We start from the raw sequence: 12,403 nt of genomic DNA, 5'->3' as shown, positions 1-12,403 counted from the left end.
ATTCCGGAGGTCCATACTTAACCTGAAACTGTTCTTAACCTGAAGCACCACTTTAGCTAATGGGGCCTCCTGTTGCTGCAGCGCCGCTAGAGCCCGATTTCTGTTCTTATCCTGAAGCAAAGTTCTTAACCTGAAGCACTATTTCTGGGTTAGCGGAGTCTGTAACCTGAAGCGTATGTAACCCGAGGTACCACTGTATTTGGGGGGTCAGGGAGAGACAGGCTGGGGAAATAGCTTAATTCCTTATTGTACTTCTTTCCTTTTAATAATTTCCAAGGTGCCAGCTGCATTCCAAACTACTGGGGCATCCTAGACATCCTATGCTAAGGGGACTTGCAGTTGAAAGACCTCCACAAAATACCACAAAATTATTAGAAATTGAGAGAAAGTTTACAAACAAACATTGAATGAGAAGCAGTGCTGTTGCCTGGGGAGAATCTGAAAGGGAGACTGGTTGGATGGATAGGCAGCCAGACTGACCTGTTTGCTAGGTGGGAATACGTAAAGGAAGCAAAAATGGACTAACAGAACCACTTCTCTTTTTGCTGCAAAGTTACTTGCATACTAGGAAATTGAATGATAGGAATTTGTTAGGGCCTGAGAGCTCCAACATGCTGTGGCTAATCTGTAACTCTTAATTCACCGCAGACAAGCCATTAACAACCAACAAGTGATGAAAAAGGATGTGTGAACATATTTTGGTTACTCCAGGGCTTTGGCAACAGCATTTTTTTCTCACCTCACTAAAGGTTTGGGAGGGAAGGGCTTGTGGAAGGCATGGGAAGCATTCAGAGGCTGTTGGGACCACAGCTCCCTTCCTCCTTGGTCACTGGCCAGTATGGCTGGAGCTGATGGGAGTTGGAGTACAATAGTATCTGGCAAGTCCGCAGGCCCCCCATCTTAGTAACTTAACAGTGAAAGGGAAATTTGTCCCTGTGTCCTGGAAATGGACAATTTTACGAAGTACAGTATCTTTAGCCTCCCTTGTACAACAGCTACTAAATAAAAAGATTTGGCAGTTTGGCTAAAGTTTTAAGGATTGGCTTATGGGGCAAATAGCGAGTGGAAATCTCTTAACTAGACGTCCTTCCAGCTTTTAATTCTCTGTCATACTTTTCCAATTAACATGTATTCTCCCATTTGAAAATGAGAGGATGCTTATCAGACTGTTATAATTTAATTCTATCGCTTTTGAGCCTTTTAAAAATTACAATAATGTCCTTGCTTTTATTAAGCCTTCTTTATCCATCCTTTTCACTAACGTTTTCCCTCTCTCTCTCTCTCTCTCTCTTTTTATTTACAGCAAAACTGGAGTAATCACTTAGTCCTAGACAAATTTTGCAGAATTGTAAGGTTAATTTTCTTGCATGCGTCTTTAGGAACGCATTTACCGAAAACATCTGCATGAGTCTTGTAAATGGGAAAATAAAAATCTCTCCTTAAGGAGGGAGAAAAAAAAATAGAACTGAAAACTCGTGTTCCACGAAGGAAGTGTGTGGTGCTCTAAAAAAGCTTCAGTTTATATACAGATCTACCAATGTGCAATATGGTTTTTAACTGATAAAACAGACCTCTGCGAAGAAGTTTTGGGGTTGCATGAAGACAAGTCTCCCTAAACTGCTGAGCAAGAATTAATGAGTGGTGATTCGCCAAGTTTTATCTTTTTTCTTTTTCTTTCCATACTTCGTTGTGTAAAATGTCATAGTTTATAAAATGTACAATATTGGACTGTAATGCATGCTTTCAGTTGTAAGTAGCTGATAATCTCTATTGTATCTCAACATAACACTTAAAAACAGCTCTGTACAATATGCAATTCTATTTATACAGGTTCGTTGACAACGGTACTGTTGCTGAACGTTTAAGAAACTGTTAAACCTTCAATTCCATAACTTCAGCTTAAAAAAAATATCTTGGAGTGTGCAGATAGGTCTATTTTGCACTGTAATAATGTAACTTATTTAAATCTAAAGCCGTAGACACACACCGGTGCAATACACATGTTGTGGTGCATTTTATCTTAACAACAAAAGCCTAATAATGAACCTAGTTCATAAAACAGCATGTGTGACCTTTTTTCTTTGTTAGAAGTTGTAAATAACATTGTCTGATTCAATGCTGATGGTGATAAGCATCACACCTGCCATCCTGGTTTCGGGTAAAATAAACTTATTCTATGATACATAGTTTTTGTGTTTGTTTGGATATGCGTTTAGGAACACGCAAGCTTCCTTGTAAGCTAATTCTAAACACGTTTACTGAGAGCCTGTCCTGCACATGATGCAGAGTAAGGTGGTAGGATTCTGGACTTCACTGCTTCAAACTATTGGAGAGTGCACATTTTTAATGTTCCCTGCATACTAAAGCAAAAAATGTCTGCTCCTTTTATATACTGAACTAGAACCTCAGAAAGAGAGAGACCAGCCTGTTGGATCAGGCCAGTAACCCATCCATCCCACCAGCCTGTTCTCTCAGTGGCCAACCGGCCAGCAGGGCCTGAGTGGATCAGGACTCTTCCCACCTGAGATTCCCAGCCTTCGGAGCCAGTCTGCCTCTGATCCTGTAGGTGGCATGTAGCCATTGTGGCTGGGAGCCACTGAGAGCTCTATCCTCTATGACAGTGATGGCCAACTTGGCCCAACTGCTTTGGGACTACAATTCCCATCATCCCTGACCACTAGTCCTGTTAGCTAGGGATGGTGGGTGTTGTAGTCCCAAAACATCTGGAGGGCCGAGTTTGGCCATCACTGTCCTTTGAGAGAGTGCTTTTCTTTTCTTTTTAAGTCGAGCCCAGTTCCCATTTTAGGGAGCTTTTCTTACATGGGAGAATATTCAGAGCTATTAAATCCCAACCACAGGCTCAGGTGGGAGAGTTCAGAATTCTGCTTTTCATTCTATGTAATGTGTGGATTGGCTGGCTCTCAGGAATAAAAGTACATTGCACTGGCTGGGATCCAAAGAACCAAAGAAGGAAGCTTTTGAATTGGGCTTGTTAGAATGGCACGTTGCACAGAAAATGCCCTCTGAAGTTGAAGAGGACTTCAAACCCCATTTGTGATACGGCCTGGGCACATGTCATTCAAAGGCAAGAGAATGCCACTTAACACAGGCCCAAGCCCTTGGCTGCTGCTGCTTTGGATCTGTGACATCGGTTCCAGTGAGATTTCCTTCCAAGCTCTTCACACTTTTAAGTTTGTGGCATTACTTGCGCACGATTTCCTAGCAATGCCAAGGCAACACTTCTTCCTCTTAGAACGACATAGCGTTCCTCTTGGAGTGTGGCATGACTGGGGTAGAGAGAGTGTGTTAGAAGACAACCTCTATATAATCACCTTTTTCAAAACAAAACAAAAAATGTTTTCCATTGTTTGTATAAAAAAAGTGAGAGACACAAACCATCTTGTGTCCCAACTGAATTATTTATATTTCTATTTATTTAATTTTCTAAAGAGTGTACAACTATTCATACACAAGACGTTAAAATCTTTAAAGCACAGGAAGTTTTCTGTGTGGTGAAATAATCATCCTCCCAAGTCAGAGTACTTAACCTGTCAAGTGCTTTATGTAGTGGAGTCTGGTCCAGCAGGGTGAATGGCCCACCAATCTTCTGCCTGCCTCCTTTCTCCAGGGGGAGGTCACTCCTTGTCAACTTCCTCCTCAGTGTTGCCCTCATCAGGGATGAAGGGGCCAAAATTAGTTGGTTCTGGTGCCGTCTACTGTCAGTCTCCCTATATTCTGCCCTACCAGTCCCAATGGGCACCAGCCACTGGCTTCATAGAATCATAGAGTTGGAAGAGACCACAAGGGCCATCAAGTCCAACCCCCTGCCAAGCAGGAAACACCTTTATGGTAGAGCTCACACAAACAAAATAACTGTATGAGCTCTACCCACTCAATTAAATCTCCATGATTTAAAGACATCAGAGTATTTTCCTCTCTCTTCCTGGGCTACAACCTTCAACAGGAAGGAGTGATGAAAAAACCACCTGTGGCCCAAGTCCCTTCGGCTCCCTGCCCAGGGTCTCACGGTCCCTTGCTGTGCGTTGCAGGCTGTGTGTGGCAGTATTATTTGTACCCACATGAATCAAGGAATTCTTTTTTCTTTTTCCTTTTTTGCAGCTGTATTTTAACTGTTTGACCAAGACTTGCTTTGTTAGTTTTAATAATTGCAAGCCGTATGAGGGATGACCTCTGTAACCTGTACATCCACCTTGTTGGATGTGCTTTAAATGGATCTGTTCTTAACACTGTAGAACTCTGTGACCCTGGATTCTAGTATTATGCAAATGGGAGGAAAACTCACACCAGAGCGGTAGTCTCATAATCTGGGGAACCGGGTTCGTGTCTCCGCTCCTCCACATGCAGCTGCTGGGTGACCTTGGGCTAGTCATACTGAAGTCTCTCAGCCCCACTCACCTCACAGAGGGTTTGTTGTGGGGGAGGAAGGGAAAGGAGAATGTGAGCCGCTTTGAGATCCTTAAAGGGAGTGAAAGGCGGGGTATCAAATCCAAACTCCTCTTCTTCTACCATGCATAGCTTTCTACCCCTCTTATTAGTCAGAGAAGAACTGATGGAGGCAGGAAGCAGTCAAAGCAAGGCAGATACTATTTTTTTCTTCTGCAATAGAGTCCCCGCCACCGCTGCGGGTGAGGACCCAGAACAAAGGTGTGTAACATACTTTAACGGCTTTAGAAATTGCCCAAACCCTTAGCCAAAGACCACCCAAAAGCATCATATAAATGTCACAGAAAGAGGCAGAAATGCGACAGAAATTTGAGTAGTAGATAGGTAGCCGTGTTGGTCTGCCATAGTCAAAATAAAAAAATTCCTTCCAGTAGCACCTTAAAGACCAACTAAGTTAGTTCTTGGTATGAGCTTTCGTGTGCATGCACACTTCTTCAGATACACAAGATGTGTATCTGAAGAAGTGTGCATGCACACGAAAGCTCATACCAAGGACTAACTTAGTTGGTCTTTAAGGTGCTACTGGAAGAAATTTGAGTGTGTGTCTTGTCTCCTGTCCGTCAAGCAAGATACATGATAATGTTTCCTGATTGCCTTTTCTTGACCCGTCTGGGTCATTCTTTTGAAAATTGTAACTACCAATTGTTTCTGAACCTCCCCTGCTCATACACAAAACATGCTATTTTGACTGGATTTGAAGGATTTGTCAGTGAAAATAACTATTGGGAAAGGTTCTTCCCAAGATAGTCCCTTCTACAGCAGAGGAAATATTTGGGGTCATTAAGAAAGTCAAGATGGCTTCAGGATTGCTCTCCTGTAATATTTAAGATATGTGGTTTATGTACTTATGTGTGTTTACATTGTGCACTTATGAACATTCATTTTTTATGCATTTTCCATACATGCACTTTAGAGCGATCATCATTCTCCGACTTCCCCACACATCCCTCCATGGGTTCTTATTTAATCCTTAAATGAGCTGAATTTCCTTCCTTACTGCCCCTCTTAATTTAGTTGTTTTTAACTACTGCTCATATATCCTAGCCCCACTTGGAAATTTATCTGGCTGTTGTATTGCTTTAAGTATTCTTATATATACATATACTACTGGATAAATGTTTAATAATTATTTATTGTGGTATTCATTGTTGTAAAAAATAACAAGAAGGTTCTGGGGGAGAGAGGAAAGTGGGCAGGGGCAGCCAGTGTGGTGTGGTGGTTAAGAGCGGTCGTCTTGTAATCTGGGGAACCGGGTTCACGTCTCTGCTCTTCCACCTGCAGCTGCTGGGTGACCTTGGGCCAGTCACACTTCTCTGAAGTCTCTCAGCCCCACTCACCTCACAGAGTGTTTGTTGTGGGGGAGGAAGGGAAAGGAGAATGTTAGCCGCTTTGAGACTCCCTAAAGGGAGTGAAAGGCGGGATATCAAATCCAAACTCTTCTCTTCTTCTTCTTCTTCTTCTCTTTTGTCTGGCTATGAGGTCAGTTGCATAGAGCCTCCATCCCCCTTGCAAAGGCAGGCACAGAAAATAAGCCTCGCCATCCTGCAGCAGTTGCCTGACCAAGACCTCTACCTCCTCCTCCTGGTCCTCCTTGTCATCTTCATGCTCTTCATCCTCCTCACTGTCATTCTTGTCCTCCTCCCACCAGCAGTTTAATTTCAGGCATGGCAGAGGTGGGGTACCATTTTACTGCCTGGGGAGGGGAGAAAGGAAGCAACTTCAAGGAAGCAGCCGTTCCACCAAGGTCCAAAAGAGGAAGAAGCCAATGGGGGGCAGGGGGCTTTGACCCCTCCCAGATCGGAGGAGGAAGGTAGGATACTTCCATCATGCCTTGCCACCCTCAAACTTTGACTGCTGAGACTGCACCATCATCGCCCACCTGGCCACCTCCAACAACTCGTCAGAAGCCCCACTCTGGCTCCTTCTCCTTGGAATCACAGGAGTGGAAACTATTAAGTAGTGGGTGAACATATCAGACGACACAGCAATTTCTCCAAAGCAGCTCTTTATTTGTAAGCTGGAACAGAACTGAACTGAAGGCCTCAGCCAGCCTGCTTATATAGAGCTCCAGTACCTTTTAGAAAGTAACAACTTTCTAAAACTATCCAATCACTGAACGTCACTTTTGATCCTTCATTTGTATAACTATCTACAGTATCCCCCTGCTGGCCCAGGGTGAGAACTTCAGTACATAACAGAAACAGCGTGATGTTGGACCAGCATCCTAAAATAGAGGAGCAAATATGTCCATTGGTGGAGTGTGTGGTGCAACTAACCCTTCACCCCCCTGAGTTCAGAAGGAAACATCAGGGGTGGAGGTCTCCCTCACCTGGAAGGTCAGTTGACCTTGGGGGCCTTGGGGGGGCTGCCTGCAGGTGTTCTTTGTGACCCCCTCCAGGTCCTCCAGCCACTTGCCAGGAAAAGGGAGAGGAGGGGAGAGACAGACTTTCTAAAAGAGAAGAGTTGAGTGGCTCTCCAGCAGCATCTATCTCCAGGGAGTTCCAACTCTACTCTGAGCTACTGTAGGTAGCTATGTCTTTACCTGGGCTGTTGATCCTTAAGGTGTTTCATAAGCTATGCATCCCATTTCTGTGCTAGTAGGTTGTTTTAAACTAATTTCATTGCTGTACCCCAACCTGGGAGCAGAGGCGGAGCTACCTGCTCCAGCACCCGGAGTGGCGCAGGGACGGGGCTAGCCGCCCACACAGCAAGCTCCCTAGCTGCCTTCGGCCCAGGGGGCACCACTAGCCTCCCACTGCCCACACAGCGTGCATCAGGGAGGGGCGCCGCTAGCCTCCCGCTGCCCGTGGCGAGAGTATGGGGGTGCAGCGAGTGTGGGGGTGCGCAGCGATGTCAACCCCCCCCCCGGGATGGCACCTGGAGCAGACCGCACCCCCTGCACCCCCTCTCTCTGCCAGTGCCTGGGACCTGTGAGTGAAGGGCAGATAGTTAAGAATCACACACACCCCAGGAGTGTGGGCCCAGGTACAGCAATGCAGAGAGAGACACAAGATGGAAGAAACATCCACACAGCAGGGCTGGCCTGTGCAGCTTTGCACCTTTAAATGAGGAGGAACATGGTTGTGTGGCTTCCCTTCTTACCTGTGGCCGTGGGACAGAAGAGGACCTCATTCAGAGGGAGGATGGGGCTTAAGGAGGAGCTCTGTGCCCCCTCCCTGTGGCATTCCAGAAGCACCACCAGGTCCATGAAGAGCAGCACACGCAGGCCTGAGAGAGAGATGGTGTGGTTTCCTCTCTTCCCTTCCCTTGGTGCACCCAGCTCCCTCTCATCAACTCTCCATTAAGCCACAGCCCCTCCCCTCTTTGATTCCTGTTCAAAGGAAGCGCATCCCCCTCACCACCAAGAGGGCTAGCTTTGGCCAGTCACTGACCCACAGTCTTCCTCTGGGTGGTGTGCAAGCGAAGATGCCCCTCGTGGATCAGCTGGTGGCCCCCCAGGTCAAGGCTCTGGACAGCAGGGAGGAAAGACGCAGCATTGCAAGGAGGGGAAGAGCAGGATAAAGACAGGCACTCTTTGCATAGCTGTCAACTTACAGATTTGAAAATAGGGGACCAGCAGCCTCGGAAATAAGGGATCAGCAGCCAAAATAAGGGATTTTCAGAGCGCAGGTATGTTCGACTTCTGAGCCCCTCTGAGCCAAAGGCAGAAAGCCCAGCCAGCAGCCAAACGAAGCCTCAAGTGGTGGTTCCCACAGCGCAGCAACCCGGCAAAGGGGATGCAGCAAGGAAAACCACCATCACCTCTCCACTGGGAAGCGCTGAGCAAAGCCGAGTTCCCAGGCAACATGGCCAATTTGATAGGCACAAGGCATGCAAGCTCCACCCCCTCCCCAGTCGTTCTTAGACTCCTTATTGGGTGAGCCACGCAGCCAAGCAACACAGCTGGAGCCTCCCTCCTCCCTGGCCGGCAGGGAGGGAGGGAGAGGAGCTGCTTCCTTTGAAACCCGGGAAATTTAAGGGACATCATCAATAAGGGACAGCAGCGGGACATGGCGCTGGGATAAGGGACTGCCCCGCCAAATAAGGGACGCTTGACAGCTATGCATTCTTTGGGATCAGTCAGTTAACTGGCTACAAATCCACCTAGTAGTTACCTTGTTCAACCCACGTTTTACCGGCTTCCTTGCACAAGTTGTATTATGCTTATTTATTACATTTCTGTACCATCCTTCACCCAAGGATCACAGGGCAGTTTAGAATATTAAACACAAAAATACATAACACAATAACAAACAAAACCAATACCCCCCACATAGAATATATAAGGCATACCAGACTGTTCAAAGCAATTCACACATTATTGTCTAATCCTTACCATCAGCTTCCTAGTGACTTTATCTCCACCCTGTTTCGCCATAGGAGATTTGCTTCAGACCTTCAGCCATTTTAGATACTCTTTTCTACCTTTCCCAGTTCTGAAATACCCTTTTTGAGGTGCAGTGTACATAGTATTTCAAGTGGGATTGCATTAGTCATGGCATTGCAACATTGGCAGCTGCGTTTTTCATCCCTTTCCTAATGATCCCTGGCATGGAATTTGCCTTTTTCCACAGCTGCCTCACACTGGCTCAACACTTTTATTGACCTGCCTACCCTGACCCCACAATCCCTTTTGTGCTCAGTGCGAACCTGCCTGCTCAGACCCCCATTGTCATAGACGTCATTTATATTTTTGCCTCAATGTGCATAGTTTTGCACATACACCCAACTACATTTGTAATTTTCTTGTCCTTTTCATTGCTGCCAATTATGACAGTTAGGGGTTAAAGGATCAAATCTTCCTGGCCCTTGCAGCTAAGAAGTAAGCTAAATAATCCGAGGTAATTCTCACCATTGTCATTGTCATTGTCAATGATAATCCTTGGCAGACAGAGCAGCAAATGGATATGGAGTGGGAATAAAGCGTTCCCAAAACATTCCCTCCTCTAAACATACTGCAAAGTTAAGTTGGTGTTTTGCAATTCAGTAGCCAGAGAGGCATTGAAATGTTGAACAATGTCCCCCACCCCACCTTGACTAGCAGTTTTCCTTTTTATGGTATTGTTGTTCCATGGAAATTTCGAGATCATTTGGCTGATGATAATTCTTAATTGCAAATAGCTTCATATTTCTCTTCTCTTCTTTGGATTTAAATGTTAATTTCAGAGAATACCATGGTAATCTTTTGGACAGTCTGCTTAGAAGGAACCACACAGCAGGAATTATTTAATATTGAGGCTCCCAATCTAGATATTTCTCACCTTGTGTGAACAGAGAATAAATGGAGGCATTGAGAATGGTCATCACAGTAGCAGAACAGGCTCCTGCCTCAGGCAAGGCCTAAAATTGGATCCTAGACTTTTACAGCCATATTGTTTATTATGGCTCTCCTGGATTTTAGCCAGCACTTGCTTGTAGCCTCTCTAAGTTAACTCCACCCCTAAAAGGCTAAGCCATTTTGTGTATTGTTCTCTCCCAACTTGTTGAGACAACATGTCTACTATTTTATTCTTCTTAGCTTCACTTAGCAGGGGCGGCACATTCTGTTTCACCACTTTAAGTGAAATGGGAACATGCTGGCGCCCTCTGCTATCATCACCCTTCACTGCCGCCCTGCCACCGTACCTGTCTTAACTGTGCTGCACGGAAACAGTTGGGAAACACTAGCAGTGGCACTGGCTTCCAGCTAGATATTGAAAGATCTCTCCAGAAACTGGTGCCACTACTGGAAGTAGAGGCAGTGGGGAGGGTGGCAGAGGCAGGTACCTCACCTTGCTTCCTCTGCTCAAGGTAGGCACCTCACTTTGCCTCACCAGTGGGCCTGGTCTGTCACTCATCCTGTAAATAGTTCCTGCATGAATAAAGCCTTTGACCTCCATTAACTGTAAGTGATCTTTTCAATCCAATTCACCCAAGCTGCAAGGTGTGCATAGTTGACTCTGTCTTTCATTGGCTCTGGCTCCACCTACCACTTGGGTTGCCTGCCTTCTGCCCTCTTGATTCTAACATGCACCAGCTACCATTGTTTCCAGCAGAACATCTTCAGTGGATCTTCCCGGCCAATCTCTGTGCATAATAAGCTAATAAATCACTTAATTCAATTTCTAGGTGGCCCATTCCCCAGGGCTTTTTAAATAACAGGTAAAACACATGCATTGTATCCTATAAACACCTCGTTATATTGTTTTTTTTATGCTCCGCCTCCCTGACTTTAGACTTCCGAATGCCAGTCTGAAAAGTAAATTGCATGCCCCCCCTTTTTTTACTTGGGCAGTCCTTTAGAAAGGAAGGGAGTACCACAACTGTGGAGCAAGAACAGCTGTATATAAGGTATTTATTATGACGGTATAGTCAATAAAGTGCTGTCTGTTGATTGACAAATGGGGCGGTTGGTTATGCTGGGATGAAAAGAAATAGCTCATTGAGGTGATAGCATTTCTTAAAGCTCCATGAAACTCAATCCCCTACCTGATCTGGGCTTTTGCACAGCCTCTATCAGTGCCAGGTTTCTGGATTGGCTGCCAATAGAATCATCCAATTCCTGCCAGCTGCTAAACTCTTTCTAAGCCTGGGATCCCAGCTGGGAAATGTTCCAAACTCCTGAAAGCACACTGTGGGTTGCTTGCCTCTGTCTGCTAGCCAAGCTGGCTTTGATGCAATAGTACTTTCTGTTCTCTGGTAAACTCTTAGAAATCTAACCGGTTCTCCTCCTCCTCCTCTCTCACTTTCTATTCAATTTTTCCGGAGTCTGGCCCACAGTTTACCAGCTGTTAATCAGGAAGCAATAGGAAGGAAGATGCGTACTTACCTGTAACTGTAGGTGGCAGAAGGAATTTTGAAGTTTGGGTATGTTTTTCTCTATCTATTTTATATTATAATAATTCAATACATGTAAATAACATCACAATTAAACATCAAATTACAGAACAGAACAGAAGTGGCTATATTTTCCCATTAATGTCATTTCAAGCATTTCAGTGGTTTTTCACTCTTTAAAGCGCACGGGTGCGCATGCGCACACAAACACACACACATGCGCATGCTAACACTTAAAAAATAAAATAAAACCAGAGTGCTAGAATAACATAATGGCTAATTGTTGTGACCCGTATCTTAGCTCTTCTATTTATTCAGTAAACTACCACAGTCTCAACATCATCCCATCATAATCATTCATCACATTTATATCCCAACTGTCCGACAAGGAGCATAAGGCAGCATATGCTGTTCTCCCCATCCCTGTTTTATCTTCACAACAACCCTGTGAGACAGCGGCGCAGCAACCCCTGCCGGCTCCTGGGGTGGAGCTTCTTTTTAATAAACTGCCAGCAGCATCTCTCCAGGGTTTCAGGCAGGAATTTAGTAAGAGCAGCTGCCATATCAGCCAGGGATTGATCCCGGGACCTTGTACAAATAAAGCCTCTGCTCTGTTACTGAGCTACAGCCGTTCTCTCCTGGTGGACTGTAAAACAGAAATGCTGGGTATAAATGCATCTTTCAAACATTAATCCTTTTGAATAACCCCATGTACCTAATTCATTTATTATTTAGATTTAAAGTGACCGCAGTTGTATACATTCACAATCTGTTCCATTTACCTGTTCCAGGTTCAGTGGCGAATCTTGGCATCACCAACTCCAGCAGCACCCTGTGCAACGCCAAAATCTGGCAGCCCTCTTGCCTTCTATTGGACTTCATGGCTGCAGTTCCTGCTGCAGCATCCCAGAATCACTGTGCCTGGTGCACCCAAACAGGTTGTACTGCCTTAGATCTGGCTTTGGCAGGTTACTGTTGGAATTAAGTCCCATCAGTCTCCCCGCTGCTTCTTTGAGCTCAAGCAAGAAAATGAAACTAGGACAATAACATGACAGGCAAAGGCACCTGATGAGAAGGTGAGAAGCAAGGCCTGTTAGGTGCAGGCCCCCGAGAGAGAAGGTGT

At 45.3% G+C, this 12,403-nt stretch overlaps 1 protein-coding gene across 2 annotated transcripts in view; it reads left to right on the top strand.

The window, feature by feature from the left end:
- ATP2A2 (ATPase sarcoplasmic/endoplasmic reticulum Ca2+ transporting 2) overlaps window positions 1-2,182 on the top strand; it is a 54,639-nt gene extending 52,457 nt beyond the window's left edge. For both annotated transcript variants that reach the window (XR_014519480.1, XM_083476677.1), the window contains exon 21: window positions 1,304-2,182. Coding sequence is in view for 1 of the 2 variants with exons in the window: in XM_083476677.1 (XP_083332803.1) it covers window positions 1,304-1,317 (14 nt within the window). In the remaining variant the exon portion in view is untranslated. The remainder of the gene's footprint in view (window positions 1-1,303) is intronic.
- Window positions 2,183-12,403: the final 10,221 nt, after the last annotated feature.

The sequence above is a fragment of the Podarcis liolepis genome (assembly GCF_965112155.1).
Source record: "Podarcis liolepis genome assembly, chromosome: 15".
NCBI classification, from domain to species: domain Eukaryota; kingdom Metazoa; phylum Chordata; class Lepidosauria; order Squamata; family Lacertidae; genus Podarcis; species Podarcis liolepis.
This window is presented reverse-complemented; position numbering and strand designations above follow the sequence as displayed.